Genomic DNA, 22,552 nt, shown 5'->3' with positions numbered 1-22,552 from the left:
GAAAGCAACCTGCATCATACGGAAGTTCATTTCACATTAGAATAATTTGTACGCTTTTGATGTATCTATATCATATACAAAGACTAGGATTACATGTTTTCTTCCGAAACAAAATTATCAAGAATCACAGCATCTTCTTTCTTGTTTGTGAAGATCAACAAGCAGGCGTAGAACTTTCGAAGATAACACATTGTACACAGATGAAGACTACCAACCTTGAAAAAGGCATGTATGTGAAGCCTACTACTTGTTGGACATGTTATCTTGATTAAGTTTCTCAGAAAAAATATACTCGGCTCCTCCTCTAAGTTTACTCAATATCAGTCATCTATTTGTATGAGTTGCCCTCGTGCTTCGAATCATGTGTTGCATAAACCTCAATGTTGAAGACATTTTCTCCAATCTGTTAATTACAGAAAGAGGAAACTCTCAGATACTACTCCAACTTAAGATAAGCTATTTCTGCAATCCAAATTATGAACTTAGACCAACAACCTTGCTTATTGAAGCACAGAAATGGAGCATCTCACATGAAACTAACCTTTGCATCAAGAATCATCAATTCCAAGCTGCTTGAGAGAACCTGGACCAACAAGGAATATACGCTGTCGGTTTTGGTGTCGGAAAACAACTACTCCTTTATAGGCTGTCCTTGGTATTCCATCCTGAATGAAGAAATTAACATATTGGTTTAAAACTATGCCTTCGATTTATTATTATCTCTAGAGCTACTTGTAAAAATGAGGAAAAATCATCCAAAATTCTCCAAGTAACAACAGAAATAACCTTCCACTCTTCAAAAATTCCAAATTCATTTGCAATGCGTTCAAAGTCTGGCTGGTTATTGTACGGTATACGGACATCAACAGCAATATTGCGTGCCTTCAGTACAAGATCAGCTCCATGGACAGGTTTCGCCTTTTTCACAATCTCTGCAAAGTGCTTTATATACTTGTCCTAGACACACATTAAAAAGATATAGTGACTATAGACGTAATAAAGCAGCTTTCCATCCAAATGAATCAAGGGATACACACCTCCATCAGGTAGCTCAAATCCATTGATTTCCAGTCAACCTTTGGGAAGGAAAATGTAGAAAAAGATAAACTTAATATGAGAATGTGGAATAGACAACAGGAAAAACTGTAACTGAATGAAATAAAGCAGAAGAGAGATTGTAATTACAGGGACATCATTCAGCTTGATTGGCTCAAGATACTGTTTGTAAAACTGCCCCAGACTAGAACCCTACAGAAAATCACAAAAAAAGTGAGAGACATGAAAAATTTTAGAGCGCTTACTAGTGCTACATGCTGAAGATATCTGATTGAATTTCCATTGCCGTTTACTTGATAATGTTACTCAGATTGAGTTGATTGGAGTTCAAAAGTACTCATTTTAATAAACAGTATTATCCAAATAAGTTGAAATTCAATTGTAAGTTTATAACTCAGAAGTTGGTTTGAGAAGTTAATCCTCTAATGATCTTTGCAGTTTCAAGGAACAACGTTTAGCATCAGATTCACTAGCATAACTGATAGATATCAGGTAAAATCAAAGTAGAATTGCATATCAATCAATACACTTAACTCATATTTCACCCAAAAAAAAAAAAACACTTAATTCACCCAATTGTTCAGGAACTAACTATAACCAGAGGTAGGGACTTGGGAGGTAAGATGAGAAAGAGAAGGTAAGAACGCATACATGTTCCCCAAAGTTATATGTTCTGCACACTTCTGGACGAAGAAATTGTCGACCTTTGTGATTCTCTTGTAACCTCAACCAGTCATCCCAGTAAGTAAACCACCGTGAAAGAAAGCATTTTGAAAGAAATATGAAAGACAGGGATAAGATAAACAAAACAAATTAACTACACCAACAAGGATATGCTTTTGGCCACTTTGGTGATAGCTCATCCCATGTAGATCTAGACAGCATCCACCCAAGCCCAGGAAAGAAATCAGATCTATAAAGTACTTCTGCACATTGGATGAAATAATAGATTAGAGAACATCTCTCCTAGTTTCAATGTCTGATAGTTTTAATATCTTGTGTCCAGGTGTTTGGAGACATTGTTTGTGATGCTTGTGCTTAGTGGTAAGACATGTTACATTGCACCCCCAGGTTGGGGATGGTAAACATATAGCCAGAATGTAACTAACTGATAAATCATAAACTGATCAGAATCAGACGTAAAAAAAACATGGCCAAAAGGTAAATTTTGGATCTATATTTTTAACCTGCCTGACCCAGTAACCCAAGTAAAATAGCCATCAGTCCTCCCACAGAAAAACAAAACAAAACAAAACAAAAAAGTTCTACGTAATTTCCAGTGTAAGAATACAACAAAAGGGGTGGAGGTGTCAGGCAGAGATCTTATTATTAGATTAATGAGCTGTTTGAAAACATAAGCTTCAATTCAATATGTGAAAGATGTAGATAGCTCACCTGGATCATACACAAACTGCTTTTGTCCATTGTCATTCCATGAGGAAACAGCCATGATAGACCTACCACAATTTGATATCAATAAAGTGAAAGAAAAGTCAGAGTTCCTGCCTTCTAGCAAAGTATCTGAGATATACAAGTATTCGAGGTAAGACTTTAAGTTCACCCAAGACATACTTATCCTTATCAAGGAGATCGGCAGCAGCCTCAAAGTAATCAAAAAAATCAGGAGCAATTTCCATATCATCTGAGCATGAATATGATGGATCGTATCAGCATAGAACAATTAAGTTTTGTTATAAAATAGTACAGAAAGAAAATAGAAAAGATAATCCAAGGAACACCATGTTCACCTTCAAGTATGATTACTCGGTTGAACTTATGCTTGTAGAAGAGTCCATCCAGTGCCCATTTGTAATGACCTAAACAAACAGGGATGTAGCCATGAAGCTAATAAATGTAAAATAGACAAATCAAAGAATTCTTACGTGCAATTTTGTAGTATGCAATCAATTCCCCTGGTCTTTCAGTTTGAACTGGTTTATAATCCAAATGCTGCCATAAATGAAGTTGGAGTTAATGCGGTGTGTTTCAAATGTCAAGGATGTTTTCCAACGACATGCATTTTATTAAAAACGTACAACTTACCTGCATATACGTGAGCTGGTCATAGCTCAAAGCTTTATCTTTGACACCCGGATGAGATCCATCCTGAGAAAAACAAAGTTACCATGGTTAACTATTGATTCCATCCTAGCTAAAGAATGATAAGTTTCTATCATGGTACTGTTTTGTATAGAAAAGTACATCGCTACCTGGGAGACAAATAGAGGAAACTTTGTGGCAACAGAACTCTGGTATCTAAATAATTGGATTAGGCCAGTAGTCAGCTGAATGATGCACAAACTAAAGAATGTATGGAACCAGATTGTAAACACAATTCTTATTATTTTCTTTTACACGAGAGCAAGAAAACTTACTTCAAAATAGACTTAATGGTCCTCTCCAGATAATCAGCACGATTGCATGCCATAATTACAACTGCTGCCACTGGTGCCTGACACGTTCATCCAAATGAATAGCTAGTATGTTACCAGTCATTCTATCAAAAGAATATTGCCAGTCATGATATCTAAGAGAAAGCTGAAAAGTAACACATCTAGCCCCACCTGTTCTTTGTTAGTCAACCGTTCAACATCTTTCCCTGAAAATTTGACAAAAGGAAAGTCCTAAGTTCTTAGGTACATGTAGCCAAAAAAGCTGAGTGCTGTGGAGTGAGTCTAGCAGCTAAATATGCGAAAATGACAATGAAGCAAGCACACAGTCACGAACTTGTAGTTCGAGCATAAGACAATATATAAGCAAGTCTAGCAGTAGAAGATTTCTTTCTGAAACAAAGTACATTTGTAAACAACAATGAGAAACAGGTGTGTTCAAATAAAGCAAACAAAAACTTTCCAAAATTTCTTCCACTCAGCATGTCTCCAGCTGGAAGATGGGTAGACTTAAATGTTAAACTGTAAACACAAGTCAATCATGTAAACTATTTTATGGCAACTCAAAAACTAGAAATCTTGGTAGATAAAATTTTCCCATCCTTGATCCTGCTAAAAACATGTCTTTGTGATGCCCCTTCAATTCAGTATCTAAGGTTCTACTCGTTTTTATAAAATAAACAAATTAACCTTTTATGCACAGTAAAAAAAATCACTTATTAATAACATAATTAAAAACACCTTTTATGCACAGTATAAATATCACTTATTAATCATTAATCAATTATCTGTTTCCTATAAAAAAGCATACAACTTAAACTGTGAAACTAAATCCACTTATTTAGTTATTACTTCCCCTGAAATTACCCCAAACACCAAAAATATGACTACATGCATTCCATGGAAGCATATGAGATATTCCAAGAATACTAAATACAAAACTCCAAGCACTTTCTGTGTACCGTGTAAGAAAAAGGTGTTGATAGGAGTTAAAGGACTTACTTTCAAGTTCTTGAACAAGGGCCTTCAGTTGTCCACACTCTTGCTCTAGCTGTTCCTTTTGTTCTACAATTGAGTCTAGTGTCAGAAATTGACAGACAAAGAAGCCAACAAGTGGCTAAGCATCTCATTCTTTGACTGTTTTTATTATTTTTTATTTTTTTATTTTTTTAAAAAAAATCTTATGATTTTCCAACTAAAGAATCTGAGAGAAGCCATTACGTGTCAAAAAACAATAGTAACCATCTAATTGGGTGTAAAATCCCTCAAAAAAGCTCAAGCAACAAAGAAAAATCCAAGCACCAACCCACTCCACTTGAAACACCTTCAACAACCATGTTCAAACTTTTAAATACGACAGTATAATACAGTTCAGACTAGATCTCAAAAGATAACGCAGAGACTATAAACAGTAAAACTTGTCAAAATATTGCAAACACGAAGTTTCATTTATTTTTAAACAAACTCATTAGCGCAGGAGTGAATATGGTGTTGCTTGAGCACTTTTTCTTTGTAACTGAACACCTTAGAGAAAACTATGCTTGAAATGAACATAACAAAATCCCGATGCACTAAAATACATAATACCTTTCATAGTCTCAATTTGACCTTGCTGCAAGCTTATTTGATCAATTAGTGATCTCAATTGAGATGTACACTGATTCTCTGACTCTATCTGTCACATCACAATAGATGTGTGATTGAAAATTAGTTAAATTTAGTTATCCAAAAAGCAAAATAGTAAACAAACTAACAACAATAGAGCTCCAAGCTTTCTTGCATCAACAAATTAAAATCAAGGTTACGAGTGGCAGTAATGACTAGAAAGGCAACGATATGTTCCGAAAGTAAGCAACTAAGCATATAAATGCGACTCCGACATGTTTTTCTCAAAGTAATATAGAGTTATCTACTGATGACTACATCTAACTAAGCAGTAAGCACAGTTTTTAGTCAAATACACCATTAACCAAGCCAAATTTCCAGTCATCTTCTATTTTCGATCCCGGTAACTAATGCCGACTCTCATTCTCAAAATTCCAGCTAAGAAATCACTAATGAACTAAACTAAACCTATATCTATAGCCGATTCTCATTTCTCATCAAACGACGAAACTTCATAGAGAGCAAATTCGAAGCAGGACGGATTCGAAAGACTTACCGCATCGGCGAGGCGATCAGCATACTGTGATTGCGTCGCGAAAAGCCGAATCTAAGAGAAATGAACACACAAGGAAATTGATTCAGTGATTTTGAGCTGCGGCATTTCAAACATTTGAGAATGAAGTAAATAAGAGAAAGAGAGAGGATTAAAAACCTGGATATAGATGAAGGCGGCAGCTGCGAGGAGTAGAAGGAAGCGAAAATCGCAGAGGAAATTCTTCATGACGTTTGGGAGCTCCGATCTCGGCGAATTGAGACTGGGGAAATGGCGCTTCAGTCAAGTTCCATGACTTCATTGACATGAAATGGGCCTTTTGCTTCGGGCCCAATGAGAATACCCAACTAATTGGGCTAGGCGGGTTGGATTCGAATCGGGTACGGAACCGGCTGCTATACGGGTTGATTGCTTGGCAAGCAACACTCCAGTTTTCTTCATTTTAAAGGGTGAGACTAGTGAGATCAGTGTTCACCGCGGATCCACATTTCAGGGACATGGCGCACTTTTGTAAACAGCCTCATATGCATCATTGCAAACTTATCAATTTGTGCATGTAACAGCTAAAACTGATAGATTGGTTAGCTGAAATGACTGTTATAGATGAAATTAGTTTATATGTGCCACGTTGTCAATCGTTAAGGTCGAAATCAAGATAATGACTATCAACTTTTGTTCGTTCCTCAAACAGAAACATGTTATGTTATCAAGATGGTAAATTTCTACCATTATTTTATTTCTACAGTGAGCCACGTTAGTATTTATGGTAGGAACCGATATAACAACCAGGCCCGGATTTGAATAGAGGCATAAGAGGCTTGGGACTCAGGGCCCAAAAATCTAAGAGGCCTAAAAATATTTTTTATAATTGTCCAACAAAAAAATATATATATTTAATAGTTTTTTGGCTGTGCAATCTGACATGAATTAAAGACAATTATCCTAAAATAAAGACAATTACACATGATGAGGGGCCCAAACCATCAATTACTGTTTACTACTTTAAATTTTTACCCATAAAAAAGTTAAAATATTAAATAGAAGCAGCCAAACATGATTATGTAAGATATTGTTGATTAGATAGGATTTATAATACAATTAGGATTATTAAACCATCAAGGTTTTGGAATCCTATTTGCATAATAAGTATTTTGCATAAAAATCCTATATATTTTTGGATGTTATATGCTATTTTATATATATAAAAAAATTAGGGGCCCAACTCTGAAAGTTCAACTCAGACCTCAAAATCTCAGGTCCGGGTCTGATAACAACTTGCAATATTTGTTCATTTCTTAGAATCAAAATAGGTCGTCTCGTAAAAATGAACACACTCTTTCTCATAATAAATATTATTTTTTTACTGATAAGCAGAACTACGTACCATCTTTGTTTCTTTTCCCATGATATATACAAATATGTTCAAAACAGAACTCTTTGATAAATCTCCCAATTTCACTTCACTGATATGATTAGGTGCACATCATAAGATCAACTTAATCTCACCAATCCATTATCATCACGCTTTTTGGGATTTGTATTTGTGGATCCTTCCAAATAAAATTGTATTTGTGTATAGGGTCCCATTTAACAATAAATATATACTTCCAAAGGAACAGGAGAAAGGACATAAATCAGGTGTGTGTTGTGCGTATATGGTCCCTTAAACCTGAGCCAGTTAATTAGAAGTTAACAACTATATACAAGAGAATTATACATCTAATCTGGTGCCAAAGAGCATTTCCTTCCATTTCTATCAATTTCAGGTTGTCAAATTCAAGCAAACTAAGCACATTAATGTCAATTCAAACTCTCCCTCTCTCTCTTCCCATTTCCTTCTCTAAAGTCCATAACTACATAATCTCCTCAACAAAAGAAAAAAATCCCATCCGCCCTTCACAATTCCACTCGAATCTTCCCAAATCAAAACACAACCCAAAGCTCTGTTCTTTAATCTTGTTCATCTGAAACCTCTGTTCTTGATCTTGTTCTCTTCAGGATCAAGACAATCAAGTATGGTGTTCGAAAAAGAAGCAAACTCGTCATCCAAACGCCTCCGATCACCGCCGGCGACGGAGGAGACGCCGCTGCTCGGAGCCCCAAAGCCGCAGTCGTCCCAATCCAAGACGTTCGCCAATGTCTTCATCGCCATCGTCGGCGCCGGCGTTCTGGGTATGCCGTACTCGTTTAAACGCACCGGTTGGGTCATGAGCCTGCTGACCTTGTTCTTCGTCGCGTTTCTGACCCACCATTGCATGATGCTGTTGGTCTACACGCGCCGGAAGCTCGAGTCTTCCGACGCGGCGACCAAGATCCCGTCGTTTGGGGATTTGGGATTCAGCGTTTGTGGCTCTACGGGGAGGTTAGTGGTTGATGTTCTCATCATTCTTGCCCAGACTGGTTTTTGCGTTGGTTATCTTCTTTTTATTGGTAATACAATGACCCATTTGATCAATCCTGTAACTTCGACTGATTTGAGCCCAAAAATAATGGGGTTGGCTCCCAAAAGCTTTTACATTTGGGGTTGTTTCCCGTTCCAACTAGGATTGAATTCGATAAAGACGCTGACCCATATGGCTCCTTTGAGTATTTTTGCTGATGTGGTTGATCTTGGAGCAATGGGTGTGGTGATCATTGAGGATTTGATGATCATGATGAAAGGGGTGGATTTTGGTGGGTTGAAAAGTTTTGGGGATGTTTCTTTGTTCTTTTATGCATTGGGTGTGTCTGTGTACTCGTTTGAAGGGGTTGGGATGGTTTTGCCTTTGGAGTCGGAGGCGAAAGATAAGGACAAGTTTGGGAGGGTGTTGGGTTTCACAATGTTGTTCATTGCTTTGATGTATGGATGCTTTGGAGCATTCGGTTACTTTGCTTTCGGGGAACAGACTAAGGACTTGATCACGGCTAACCTTGGGAAAGGCGTGATTTCCACTCTGGTGAAGCTTGGTCTTGTGATCAATCTGTTCTTCACATTGCCTATAATGATGAACCCGGTTTATGAAATCGTGGAGAGGCGGCTGTGGGGTGGGAGGTTCTGCTTGTGGTTGAGGTGGCTGCTCGTGTTGGTGGTGTGTTTGGTGGCTTTGTTGGTCCCCAACTTTGCTGATTTCATGGCTTTGGTTGGGAGTGGTGTATGCTGTGTTCTGGGGTTTGTTTTGCCTAGTTTGTTTCATCTCTTGGTCTTCAAGGGTGAGATGGGGTGGAAGCAATGGCTCTCAGATGTAAGCATTTTGGCATTGGGAATTGTTCTTGGGATTTCGGGGACATGGTTTGCTCTGCAAGAAATTTTCGCTTCCAAAGTATAGGATATTTGAGCTTTGAGCATCAACTATTAACTTCTTAGTATAGTAGCATGAAACTTTTCGTTGTTCCCAAAAGATCCTTATTATCATCTTTTGGTTTCAAATGCCTCATCAATCATTTACTGAAATGGTGTTGGTGAAGTTTCTTCTCAAGAGTTTTAAGTTTAGAAAGATTTACGACTTTACTGATCAGACTGTTTTGCTTTTAAGATAGGTGCTACTGGTTTTTGTAATATTGTGACTTTGTGATGATGTATTTTCTATAAAGGAATAACCAAGGTATAGTATTGTTTGGTTCATTTGCTTTCTGCTGACGCTAGGGAAGAAAGTCACAGGGAAGAGTAAGATTGGAGATTAACAATGTGGTATTTGATTAAAAATGGTAGGAACAGGGATTTTGTTTGAGAACTTGGCTAATCTCATTTAGACATTATAGTATGATCATAAAGTTTTCTTGTAAAACCACCAGTAACGGAACCAACACAAACAGGTCGAATACATGGACCAAAAATGCCAAAATTTTATGTATTTTGCTTACCTCATTTCCAGTTGATTATAGCCAGTGAGTTGCACTTGTAAACTATTGGGGGTGTAACATGACCTGAGAGCAGTTGAAAGTGGGAGGGAGTTCGGCAAATTGTACCTGGAAAAAGCGAGCAACAGAAGGCAGAAGCCTTAGATTGCTAGCTCGAACTCTTTCGAGCTTGCTCGGACGTGGTATCAAACCGTAAACATAGTAATGAACAAATCTGACTTCAGTCCTCTAGCAAGTTAGCATTAGAGAGGGGAAACGACTTCATCGCAACTTCATGGATGATGATGCGAGATCAAGTGCCCACCCACTTACAAATGGGTATTATTCATCGTACTGGAAATTAATTGAAGTTGTGTTATTCTTGAGCTGGGTGATCCTGAGCAGAAACCCCAAAAACGATCGCAATACCAAATAAATGATGTCCAAATGACATAAACTTTTCTGTGTGCATCACAGGCTTTAAGCCTTTAACAATGAAAGAACATACTAACTTATGAAACAGAAATGAAAACATTGCTCCGGAGGTAAAGGACTGCTCGGTCCGCTCCACAAAGTTTCACGCAAACCATCATAAATTGAGCGTTTATATAGAAAATCACCAAAATAACAATTTGAAAATGTACCGAAATACGCAAAATTGTAAATGTCCTGTACTGTATTAGCAAAATTTGCACTCCTGTTCGAGGGACCAAAAACACGAGTTTTATTCCAGAGAGAAGAATATGGCGAAGCCAAAAAATACAACTCAATTAATAATACAATCATCAAGTGTGTAAAGAGGTGAGGAAAAAGAAAACTATGGCATCAGCTTCAACAGGACTAGGAAAATTCAGAAAAAGAAAACAGAAAAAAAGTCATCCAACAAGCTGAACAAGAACCAAAAAAAACTATTAAAGAAATAGGCATACAAAAGATGAATACAAAAATACAATACAAGCTTTCAGTAATCTCAAAGCACCGGAAACAAGGGCAACCAATCAGTCCAACAATATCCCGCACTTTTCCACGGCTAAAATGTACTCCAATTACCGAGTCTAACTCTCCATTGATAGTTTAAAGACCCTGAAGACCTGAGAAGGTCTGAATCACTTCTTGGAGTTTGACTGTCGAATGATGTCCAGAACGGAGCCAAAGATCCCTATGTGTCCATAGAGAAAATAAGAGCAGACAAACCAGTCCATGAATATCCTGCACTAACAAAACTTACCACGGCTAAAATGCACTCCAATTATCAGAGTCTCTTCTTGGAGTCTGACTCTCCATTGATAATTTAAAAGGGCCAGTGGACCCAAAAGGGTCTGAATCTCTTCTCGGAGTTTGACTGTCAAATGATGTCTTGAATGGTGCTGAAGATCCGTAAGGGTCAGAGTCTGCTCTTGGAGTGCCGTCAAATGACGACCTAAATGGAGCTGAAGACCCATAAGGGTCTGGGTCTGAATCTCTTCTTGAAGTTTGACCATCGAATGATGTCCTAAATGACGCTGAAGAACCAAATGGGTCTGAATCTCTTCTTGGAGTTTGACTGTCAAATGATGTCCTAAATGGACCTGACGACCCGTAATGGTCTGAGTCTCTTCTTGGAGTTTGACTGTCGAATGATATTCTAAATGACGAGGAAGAACCAAAAGGGTCTGAGTCTCTTCTCGGAGTTTCATTATCCAGTGATGTCCTAAATGGTGCTGAAGATCCAAAGGGATCAGGGATGTCATCAAATGATGGGAACCCATGACCCTGATCGAAGTCTCTACTACTGCGCATAGAATCAAATCTTCCAAACTTTTCTTGAGGGAAAAATCCACTATCATGTGATCTGAAGGAATCAAACCTCGAGAAGCTGTCAAATGAGGGTCCTGTACTATCTTTGAACCTTGGCGGAGAGTATCCTGAATTTAGTGGAGTGCTAGGAACGGAATCATCAAAAGTAAACGGGCGACTCTTCTGGGAAAAGCCACTGGATTGAGATGACCCAGTCTTGATAGGGTTCAGGCCAAACTCCCCAGACCCACCATAATAGTAGTTGTCTCTATTACCGTCATGATCCGTATCCTACATCATACATGATAAGAGCATCAACAGCACAATTCAGCATGGCAAGAACAATAACAAATATCACCAAAGACATAAGCGCATGGTATCACAAGATGATCTTGATGCAAAATTACTTTCCAATGCCAGATATAGAGTACCGCTACTGAGACATTTAATTGAACCAAGTCCAAAATCAATTCCTAAACTCTTTTTATATATAAAACAAGCCAATACTGAATCCTGAACAGTGATTATATGAAAACAAAAAATGTGTGTGTATATATACGACAAAAAAAATCACTAAAGAGAATAGCAATACCAATTGTAAAATCACCTAAAAGGCTAAAACTCACACAACAGAACCAAACAAGTCATTTTCTTAGGTCCCTAGAGGCAAACCTTGTAACAAAGCAAAGAAACATGGTCTCCCCACCACCACAAATAAGTATATAGTAGAAGAAAAATCATCCAGTAATTACATGAGGTCAAAGTGGTGATTTCCATTAGACTAATGCTGAATACACAACGTGAATGTATTGGTTTACCTTAGTGGTACTAACTGCATTAAATCCCCACACCGAGTCAACGTCATCATTGGCGTCAAATGTACCCCATCCTGGTTCGTCAAAACTCTTGTCACCAGAAAACACAGACCCAGCACCCCCATGATCACTGCACATGAAAAATATGTGAATGCAACAATTATTAACGTAGAAGATGTGTAGCTTTCTACAAATCCACCAATATGATTTTGATGGCCATTTAAGGCAGGATGACATTAATGAGGGGCACCATTTAACAATGTACGTAGTGATAGATCGTTTCCTTCAATAAAATGCACCAGAGCTAATCAAGATGAAGAAGGAATTTGGACGAAGAACGTGAGAAGAAGCATGATGACATATAATTAAATGGGAACAATCCTACCAGTAAAATGAAATATATATAATGTGGTACATAACAACAAAGTGCTACAGGATGTTCGTATAGAGTAACAAGGATACAGCAGAGTATATATGTTTTCGTGAGGAAGACAGAACCTTCTGCAATTTAAAACAGACATACAGTTTTTTGGCAATAACAAAACCTCCTCTTTAAGTGTAACGCATCAACAAACATTAATTAAGCGGAGCTTACATACATGGAAAATTAACATATTAGAAAGATACCTATGAGTTTCCTTGTCACGAGGTGAGAGTGTAGTCTTTCCGAAGTTAGCATCTGAAAATTCTCTAGGGCTTCCAAAAGTACTGCTAGCCAATGGACTGTTTGGAACACTTTTTCCTGATTCATCTTCATTATTATCATAAGCTGCTCCATTTTCAACTACCCTTTCATCTGTACTTTGTTGCTTTTCCGACACAACATCACCTTTAGGCTGAGAAGCAGCTGTTGGACTCTTAATTGTAGAAGTTTTTTCTTTCTTAGCTAATGAGGGTTTCTGTCTTGGGGGAGCTAAGACATTTTGTACATCAAGACTGAGCTCCTTAACAAACGTGAATCCTGAAGAGTAAAATTGTGTGTTAGCCATCTTCAATGTTTAGAGACCATCTTCAAATTAGTAAACTTATAAACAGAACTAAAACAGTAGCAATATACAGTATATACTACATTCACCATGTGGAAAGGGAATCTATATCTAAAATGAGTATACCACAACTAAAAATCTCGTTTGCAAAGGATGAGTGAAACATGTGAACTACTACTCAGAACCAAGTGAACTACAGATCAGTCATCATGATATGGGCAGGAAAATTTCAGACTATTTATTCAATCAGAGACATGCATTTAATAAAATAAAGTGTAACACTGAGGACACGACTGTTCACCCTGGCATGATGTAGCAACGCATCTGGTAGATTAGGTATCAAATGCTTATAATTGTTTGGCAACTTCATGTGCGATTTCTAACCTAAAGATAATGATAAGTTTAAGATCAATTTATGGCATACCTTCGTCTTCAAACTTATCCCAATCTTCATCCCAATCGGCCGCTCCTTCTTGGATCCCCACTTGCCAGCCTTATTTAGAAAACAAAATTAAAAATCAGGAGCCAGATGCAACATCATTAATAAATATGAAGTGAAGAATAATATGAAAGAAATGACAATTTCATGAAACCCATTTCATTAGACATATTTATAACATTAAACTCCAAAGAATTTTATCACACTGGTTTTTTTTATAAGTTTGTTTTTACCTACCATTTTGTATTAGTTAGATTTCAATCCCATGTAGAGTCATCATTTTACATACGATTCTGAAACTCCCAAGTAACAAGAGGAAGCGATCAACTTACCAAAGGGAAGCTCAGTTAATGTTGCAGGTTTTGCACGTAATCCATACTTTTTGCAGCGCTCATTGAGAGTTTTCACAAGCTCATCAAGGTCAGATTGGATGCGATCAACACGTTCCTGAAATTTTAGTTAAAAATTAACCATATTCTGGAAATATTATCTTTAATAATCTAAGTTTAAATCTTCAAGTATACCTGAAGAGTGCCATCGCCACCACCTTCTTGCTCCATCTTGACAATTGCCCGGTATAGGTCCATTTTCTTCTCCTGCACAAACATCCATAAGAAAATAAATTGTATTATGCTAGAAGCAATACATGCAAGCATGTGATAGAATGCATCTGACAGCTACTGTAAGACAAAATAGGGTAGTTAATCTGAATTTTGCTGACATCATTACCCTTAGCTTCTTCTTTTTTTGTGCCTTTTGGAAAAGAAACAACTTTTTATTGAAAAATGAAACACAAACAAAAAACAACAGCGTTGGACTTATTCACGGCTAGATAAAAGAACCAAAACATGACACCAGAAGACTACAACACTATTAAATTCGCAATTAAAGAATTTTAGTAAAGAAGGAAAATTGTAACTTTTAATTTAAACTTGGGGTTGTACCAGCTCTCTTTATTATAGAACAAGTAAGATGCATATCCCACTTAGGCTATCACTATTAAACTATATTCCTCCTTTACATCTTACTTTCTCTCTACCCTCCACCCCATCATTCCTCATCATCCCTCACTCTTTCTGATTTACAGCTAGGGTTATGGGGGGTATTCATAGTATAAAAATTCATCTGTTCTATTACTCCAAGCATACATAGTCCTACTTGATTGTGAATTCAAGTTTGAGTTTATCTAACAGAATACTTAAAGGTATTCTCAATCAAAAACAGAACACTCAAAGGGAACCACCTCAACACAGTACACAGTAGCATGTGCAGAAGAGCAAAACATGAGCCCGCTTAATGAACAAATTGTGAAACTTAACGACAGGTACCTGTAGATCACGAAAGGTGGCTTCTTCAATAGTCAACTTGGAAGCTACATCTCCAGTTTGTTTGTACTTCTCTTCATATTTCTTGGCTAGGGCCTCCGCCTAAATTGTAAGTCAAATGAGTCAATGTGCGATCTAAAGACGAATGTGAATATGTGCATAGCCTCAAGCATACCAGAACATACCTCACGTTTATCGGACGATGCCCTTTCTGTAATCTCATTAAGACGATTGTCACATCTGCTCTTGTACAAAACCTTATACAAAAGAGAAAGATGAATTAAAGAAAATATATCAAGACTATATGCTCACAATACTCCAAAAGCATGTGAAACTTAGATGCAAGTATAAGGATTCTTCCTTATCAGCAGTCAACAGCTGACAGACGGAAGCATGATTTCTTAAATTAACCACTAAATTTAAATTTTCACATGTTTTATGATATGCCAAAACTACCATGCACTGATAGTGAAGCCACCTTGAAATGCAGCAAAGTCTGAACATTATCAGAAAACACGTGATTTTAGAACATAGACTCTTCTTCCAAGTAAAAATGAATATAATAAATACCCCCCATAACCCTAGCTCTAAATCAGAAAAGAAAACTAAAATTGGATCTTTTGTTTCATCCTTATTGCATTGCATATGAATGAATCTTCTACTCCTCCAACTGACCCGTTTTCTTTTTCTTTTCTTTCTTTTTCTTTTTTTGATAACCAGATTTCCTCCAACCCACTTTGCAGACCCAGGTTCAAAACTGGGGTCTTCTGTGGTACCTTACAATTTTTATATATCAGGACACACAACATGTAGCTGGGCAAGTGCCAGGAGAGGGTCATATAAAGCTTACCTAAGCTACTTTACTTTAAGAGTCCTTGTCAATCTATGGATCTAATTAACAACAAAACCATCCATATCTGTATGTTAGATAAAGAGAAGAGCTTTGTCACCCAATCTCCATACCAAATCCATAAAAAGAACTTTGTCGCACAATCTTTTTCCAAATCCATTCTTTAGATAGATTTTAATCTTATAATGCTATCCAAGTGATGACACATTATCCTTCTTGTCTTTCTCTGCAGTAACTTCACTGTAACTTATTTTCTCTCCTCCCTTTAATCAAGTGCGTAGCATGCAAGGAATTTCTAATTTTCAAAAAGTTTTTCTTGCACCAGAAAGGATATAATAAGAAGCTCATGAATTACAATAACTTAGAAGAACAAACGTTTGGACATCCAAAATCTTTTAAAAATCATGTAACAATATAATGCACACCAATCACATTAAACAAAGAAGATGAGATACTCACAAGTTCCTGCATTTTGACACGGAAATACTCGATTTTCTCTCTAGATTCCAAGATTTCTTTCTCCAGATCTTCTACCTTCAAGGAAAAAGAATAGCGTCAAAAGGCAAGGAAAACAATTCAGAGAGGAAGAAAGTTCAACCATGTATAATAAATGACAAACACTAAAGTATGTAGAATGCTATCTTCAAGATAACTAATCTCATCTCTATGAATTGAACATGGAACCATAATATATTAGGTGTTGTAACAAACTTCTCAAACTTATATCAAAATGTTCTCCATGAAGGAAAAAAAATGAATCAAAATCAAGACAAGATATTAGAAACAAACAAAACTCACTGGACTTCCTAGATGTGAACTACTTATTATGACTTGACATGCAGGAGCAATTGAAAGACTGGTGGTATCCACAATTAGTATCAAAAAGAGTATGTATTCGTCCATGCAGACATGTATAGATCATTAGAACTTCAAAAGTAAAACAAGCAAAGCTCAGTCACATCATCTGACACGGCAAAAATCTCGCTGAAAATTGGGAAGATAGGTATAAGTTAATACAATAAGCACCTTTTTATCAGCTTCTGTTGCTTCTTTGAACTTTGAATTTAACGATTTAATCTCCTCTTCACTCAGTTGATCTACAAGATGTTTCTCCAACTCTGGCACTCTTGGTTTCTGCGGATTGGTCTGCGGCCTATACTCAAAATGAGAAGCAGGAACAGGTTTTGGCGGCCTTCCTCCAACTGGGGGTCGACCACCGGGACCAGGCATCCCTCCAACTGGGGGACGACCGCCAGGACCAGGCATCCCTCCAACTGGGGGTCGACCGCCAGGGCCAGGCGTTCCACCAGCTGGGGGTGTCATGTGTGAAGGAATACCGGATGCAGGTCTCCAAGCTACATTGCCAGCATTGCTATAATTATTTGCAGGTTGAATAATACCAGATAAATCAAACAAAACACTGCTTGGGAGAGCGGCTGGAAGAGGACGTCCCTCCCTATACCGCTCCATCAGATATAGTGCAATACAGAACTCCTTGAGAGAAAGCATGCTATCGTTATCTTGATCCGACAAGTCCCACACCTGCTTTAAAACCTCTGAAAAGCGTAAACAATAGCATAGGGTTAAGAGGTAGAGAATTTGGCACTTCTGTGAAAAAAAAAAATGTTATTGTTCATTGTCATATTAGAAAAGTAAAACACTACAGAAGTCTATGCATCAGGCCTACATGGTGCAGATGAAGATGGAGTAGTGTGTAATATGACTTGCAAATACAAAAAGTAATAAGAAAACCAAATTTCATATCAATTTAGAATAGTAATTGTTCACTTGCCCAACAGTGACATGGCTATCAATCAGAACACCACATCAATGATCATGAGTAACAGTTGGTCAACATGTTCAATTGGCTGGCATGTGTAATACTAGAAGCAAGTTTTTAGAACAGCATTAACTATAAGATGCATTCAGTGCAGCAGACTTGTAAGATATATCGTGTGCATTAAATATAAGATGCATTCTGTGCAGCAGACTTGTAAGATATATCGTGTGAATTTAGGAATTTTAAACATCAAGAGAACATTTTATAACTTGTCAATCTAGCATGAATTCAGGAATTGTAAAGTTACAGCATATGGTAAAAGCTGAAACTCCACCACCACCTAGATGTGTGAATTTAGACAGGAAAATTAATGGAAATACTGCTAACAACTTAAACAGTGAGGTATTAGTGTTTACATAAGACTGTTACCAGGTTCATTTACAAACGAATAAAAAAGAAGCAACCAAAAGAAACAGAGTGCTTTAGTAAATTCATAACATTTGCTCAAACTACAAGGAAAAAAGCTAAATTAAATGCAAATAGCCCTACCTCTTGGTAATCCCCATTTCAGAAATAAGTCACGAGCTTGTTCACCAGTGATTTTCCCATCTCTGTCTGTGTCGACTTTCACAAAAATATTTGAGTACTTCTGAACATCAGTTTGAGCCATCCTTGGCCAAGGCATCTGGGACTGACCAGAAGCCAAGTTCCCAGCTCCATGTGAAACTCCAGGTGCTGGAGTGGGGACCTGCTGGTTTGATGATGCAAATGACCGGGGCTGCTGAGATTGGCCACCAACAGGCAGCATGGGTGAAATAGCACTTGGCCTCTCTGAAGATTGAGGCCCAGAAACGGCTGGAACTATGGCTGATGAGAATGGTACATTGCCACCCGGAGATGCATGAGCAGAAGATTGGGACCCAGCAGATACTGGTACAATAGCAGATGAGACTGGTATACTGCCAGACTGAAGTGAATTTGTAGAAGAGTTTTGCTTTGGTTGAGATGGGATTGCAGAGAACACATCATCTCCAAAAGATGAGTCCGGAGCAAAGCCATTCCCAGAAAAAGTTAATGAATTGGAATCCTTAGCCGGTGGCCCTGATGGTATTATGCCAGAAGCTGCCTGTGGTCTAGATGGTACAGAAACTGTTGGTCCAGATGTTGCCAGCCCAAATCCATCCTGTGTTGCAGAGGGAGTGATCCCTCTATTTACGACTTGAGAGTGCATCCCTGTTGGAGCTCCACCTGCCCTTCCTCCAACCCAATCATTTGACAGGCTCGAGTTTGGTGGACTTGAGCCTACCACTGAAACTCCCTGGGATAACCCTTGTGAAAGAACACCCTGCATTGGTTGGGAAGCAGCAGTAGTAGATGGAGGCACTAGTGGCCTCATTGTCTGACCTTGAGAAAAGAAACCTTGGTGGTTCATATTTACATTTGAAGGAACTTGTGGCCCCCTTAACCCAAGATTTTGGGAGGATGTGGGATTAACAGCAATGCCTGGGGTGGAAGATACTGCAGGAGCAGAACTTAACTGAGGTGCAGGTGCTGCTGTAGCGTTCAAATTTATTTGTGGTGCAGGTATTTTAGATGCAGCTGGTCCATATAAAGCTGCCTTCACAATTTCAGGGGTAAGGTCGCGCTTACTTTGTGCCACAGTAACAAGTCTAAGGGCATTGTAGAACTCTTCCCGACCAAGAAAACCAGTCTGCCTCCGATCTGCATGTGCCCAAATCTGCCAGAAAGAAAATAACAAAATATAACTTGAACTGATCCAAACTTCCGTTGTTAACACATAATGACAGAATTCTTCATCTTAATCTGGAGCTAACAGATGAATTTATTCACACTTATTGTTCTAAATAGTAATCTCTCCAACAAAAGAGTAACCAGAAACCTACATGTTCTTTTTACCATTAACCAAACAAAACATGTCAGTAATACGCAGCACTCCGTACTATTTCAAAATCGGCTTATATAATCACCCATACCTAACCTAAATAAATACTGCTCTAGGTTGACACCACTACCTACTAAGTTTGGAAACAGTTCATCTATGCAGAACAACTCAAATCTTATCAGTAGTGCAAAGAGCCATTACTAAAATGCTCCACCTAAGTTCGGACTGGAGTACTCCAGAAGCAATCGAGTGGAGTAAGAGCTACTTCCCATGTTATTTGATACCAAAACTGTCTCAAGTTCTTAAAATGCTAGCAGGACTACTTAGTTCCAATCAATTATTCCCATCCTAATATCGAAATTTCAACTGAATAAGCTTCAATTCCCTATTTCTAACAATGCCGATTACAAAGCTCAGCTCCGATCAGAGAGCTACAACGTCCGGAGCTTATATCAACCACTTGAATCACAACTAGACTAAAAATTCAAATCAATCCGATTCAAAACTCATCACCATCACCATCAACATCAAAGCCCGATCAAGTCTATAATTACACACATAATAGCATATATGCGTAACCGAGGCGAAGTACCTGTGCAAGGACCGGTTTAGGGAGACCGGAGGCTTGGAAGAAAGCGACGGCTTCGGCGCCACTGATTCGACCGTCGCGGTCCAAATCGGCTCGTCGGAAATACGCATCGAATAGATCAACATTCGCCGCTTGGTTCTGCGCCGACGCCATCGCCACCGTCGGATTGCGAATCGGCTCAGATCAGGACCATGAATCAGACAAAACCTCCGCAAACAAGAGGTACGCGGTGCTCGGGATAGTTCACACGTGCGGCGGAGCACCGGAGGGACCGAATTCCGAGCAAGAATTCAAAAGCCCTGCGGAGAAATTGTACAGAGAGATTTGTAATCGCTTTCTTCTCCGATTCGGAGGAAAAAAGAAAGAAGACGACGACGACGGAGAGGTGGCACCAGTTAAAACAATAATAATTAAAACGATCGTTTGCTTTGGGGACAAATATACCACTGTTTTTGTGGTGATACTGCAAAAATGCCACTGGGACTAATGGGCCGGCCCATCAGGTGCCCAACCACCATGGTTGTTCTTCAATCACTAAAAAAGGTCTCCAACCATATTTGAAAGAATGATGATCATGAATCATAATCGAGGCTACTGCACCCATAATTATTAGAGAATAGCTATGAAGAATCAAGAACTTCATTAATAGAAACACATTTCGGAACTCAGAGCAATTTGATCATAATCCGATCATTTTATATTAGAAAATTATATACAACTTGATGTCTCGGTTCACCTGATTTTATAATATAATCTAAAAAGAGAAACAAAAACAGAATTTAGGCAAAAACAAAGACTCATTGACAAAAAATAGAGAACTTGGTGCCCGAACCTTATTCACTAACTTCAAATATGTAAATAATTATGTTCTACTGTTTTTATAAATAGATTGGTGTGTCATAAAAAACACTTAAACTCTAATACCGCTACTCAAATGATAAGATTTAGAAATTTACCAAGTTGATGAAAGTTCGAGTTACTCAGTATCTCCCAATCTTCTTCCTTCCTTTCTTTCCCCTATTCTATATCATTTCTTGTTCTTTTTTATGTATTCTTCTCTTATGTATACGATTTGAAGACTTCTTTTGTCAAAAATACTAGTCCAAGAATTGGCCAACAAGAAATGATAATATCATGATATAATAACAACCAGCTTAATTACTAAGTATTGAAGAAAGAGACATATAAGTTTCTATTCAAACTAAGCTAATGTATAGAACTGTATACGAGGAGAAGACAAGATTTAGTGAAAAATCAAATCTGTATTGTTTGATTTGTTTCACGTTACCACTTACCACCATATGCATGCTTCATTGCTTCTGCAGTTCTGTTGTGTGGAGTAAAGAACTCCACAGCCAAATATATTTAATTTCGTAGGCATGCTAATTAAATCGATACTTAGGCGTACTTGGATACTGCAAAGTGCGAATCGCTTCAAATATAAATCACAACCTCCGTGGCATAAACAACAATAATAATAAATACAAGTTTAAAAAATTCAAATACACTATGACGCTCATCCTCAAGTACAATGAACGACACAAATACTTTGGTCATGTTACATACCATAATACCGATTCTGATAGTAATTTAGTATTTTAATTTTAAATTTACAATATACGTTTGAAATAGATGAATTTCATCAACTTTAGATATATACGTTTCATACCATACTCAATCTTGATTGAAAATATGAACTTCTAAAGTGTTTGTTTGTTGGTTATAGATTCTCTATTTGGATTTAAATTGTTTGGATTTACTTGGATGTCTTATAACCATTAAATGAAGTAAGAATAATATAAGGATGACATGGTAGTCTTAAATTGTACTCAATCTAATAATCACGAGTCATCCAAACAGCAACCTTAATCTAACCGTAGATAAACCAAACCAAATTCTTGTTTGCTGTCCATATATATGTACTAGCTGGATTGAAAACCTAGGCATCGATCAGGCTGTCCATTTTATTAGTGGTGGTGACATATCACACGTGCATGGGCAGCATGGCTGCATCTGTTTGAGTATTAATGCAGAGAGAAACTCATCAATTCATTCCCGAACATGCATATCTCGAGTAAGTTGGGTCGATCTGTAGCCACCAGTCATGCAGAAAGTGATCGATGACACCTTCCATCAACTGTTAGCCATGTATCAGCCCGCCCTAGGCAATACCCACTCTAGCCAACATTTGGAACACTAGGTTAAAATTTATAAGACCACCAAAATAATAGAAAGGAACCAAAGGGAAGTACTTATAATTGAAGGTCGGTGTACGTATATATATACAGGCCGGATGTAAAGCAGACATCCGCACTCGGTTTAAAGTGTGGACCTCCGTCCGTTCTCCACCCTCCGGTGCCGACGACGGCGCGCCTCCACCCCAGAACACTCTAACAGCGTTCCCGACCACTTTCCCTCCCCGGCAAGTCCGTGCTTTTTCAGTTTTCCGGCGAGATCACCTAAAACTCAAACAAGATCAATCTCACCGAAAACTGGAAAAGAATGGACTCGCCAGGGAGGGAAAGTGATCGGGGACTCTGTTGGAGTGTTCTGGGATGGAGGCGCGCCGTCACCGGCGCCGGAGGGTGGAGAACGGACGGAGGTCCGCACTCCGTCCGCACTTTAAGCCGAGTGCGGACGTCCGCTTCTCATCATATATATATATATAT

At 38.1% G+C, this 22,552-nt stretch overlaps 4 protein-coding genes across 4 annotated transcripts in view; 2 read left to right on the top strand and 2 right to left on the bottom strand.

The window, feature by feature from the left end:
* Window positions 1-48: 48 nt before the first annotated feature.
* On the bottom strand, window positions 49-5,832 carry LOC101302314 (alpha-1,3-mannosyl-glycoprotein 2-beta-N-acetylglucosaminyltransferase-like). Its single transcript, XM_004290020.1, has 19 exons — window positions 5,764-5,832; window positions 5,608-5,658; window positions 5,034-5,121; window positions 4,449-4,511; window positions 3,621-3,655; window positions 3,432-3,508; window positions 3,267-3,312; window positions 3,100-3,162; window positions 2,940-3,006; window positions 2,805-2,873; window positions 2,629-2,698; window positions 2,452-2,513; window positions 1,892-1,982; window positions 1,708-1,801; window positions 1,186-1,248; window positions 1,038-1,076; window positions 787-957; window positions 542-665; window positions 49-403 (listed from the first exon to the last, which is right to left on the bottom strand). The coding sequence occupies exons 1-18, from the start codon at window positions 5,830-5,832 to the stop codon at window positions 549-551; spliced, it is 1,335 nt and encodes a 444-aa protein (XP_004290068.1). The 3' UTR covers window positions 49-403; window positions 542-548.
* Window positions 5,833-7,507: 1,675 nt separating this feature from the next.
* Window positions 7,508-9,204, top strand: LOC101302023 (proton-coupled amino acid transporter 3-like). Its single transcript, XM_004290019.1, has one exon. It carries the CDS (start codon window positions 7,620-7,622, stop codon window positions 8,907-8,909), a length of 1,290 nt encoding a protein of 429 aa, XP_004290067.1. The 5' UTR covers window positions 7,508-7,619; the 3' UTR covers window positions 8,910-9,204.
* An 876-nt stretch (window positions 9,205-10,080) lies between these two features.
* LOC101301734 lies at window positions 10,081-20,057 on the bottom strand. The gene is made up of 12 exons (XM_004290018.1): window positions 19,887-20,057; window positions 17,941-19,129; window positions 16,638-17,167; window positions 16,071-16,145; window positions 14,947-15,018; window positions 14,765-14,863; window positions 13,961-14,032; window positions 13,769-13,883; window positions 13,422-13,490; window positions 12,639-12,972; window positions 12,015-12,141; window positions 10,081-11,487 (listed from the first exon to the last, which is right to left on the bottom strand). Exons 1-12 carry the CDS (start codon window positions 20,034-20,036, stop codon window positions 10,654-10,656), a joined length of 3,666 nt encoding a protein of 1,221 aa, XP_004290066.1. The 5' UTR covers window positions 20,037-20,057; the 3' UTR covers window positions 10,081-10,653.
* A 1,335-nt stretch (window positions 20,058-21,392) lies between these two features.
* LOC101311247 overlaps window positions 21,393-22,552 on the top strand; it is a 4,719-nt gene continuing 3,559 nt past the window's right edge. Inside the window, exon 1 of the mRNA XM_004292260.1 lies at window positions 21,393-21,468. Within this exon, the coding sequence (XP_004292308.1) occupies window positions 21,393-21,468 (76 nt within the window). The remainder of the gene's footprint in view (window positions 21,469-22,552) is intronic.

This window comes from Fragaria vesca, linkage group LG2 (genome assembly GCF_000184155.1).
Source record: "Fragaria vesca subsp. vesca linkage group LG2, FraVesHawaii_1.0, whole genome shotgun sequence".
Taxonomy (NCBI): Eukaryota; Viridiplantae; Streptophyta; class Magnoliopsida; order Rosales; family Rosaceae; genus Fragaria; species Fragaria vesca.
This window is presented reverse-complemented; position numbering and strand designations above follow the sequence as displayed.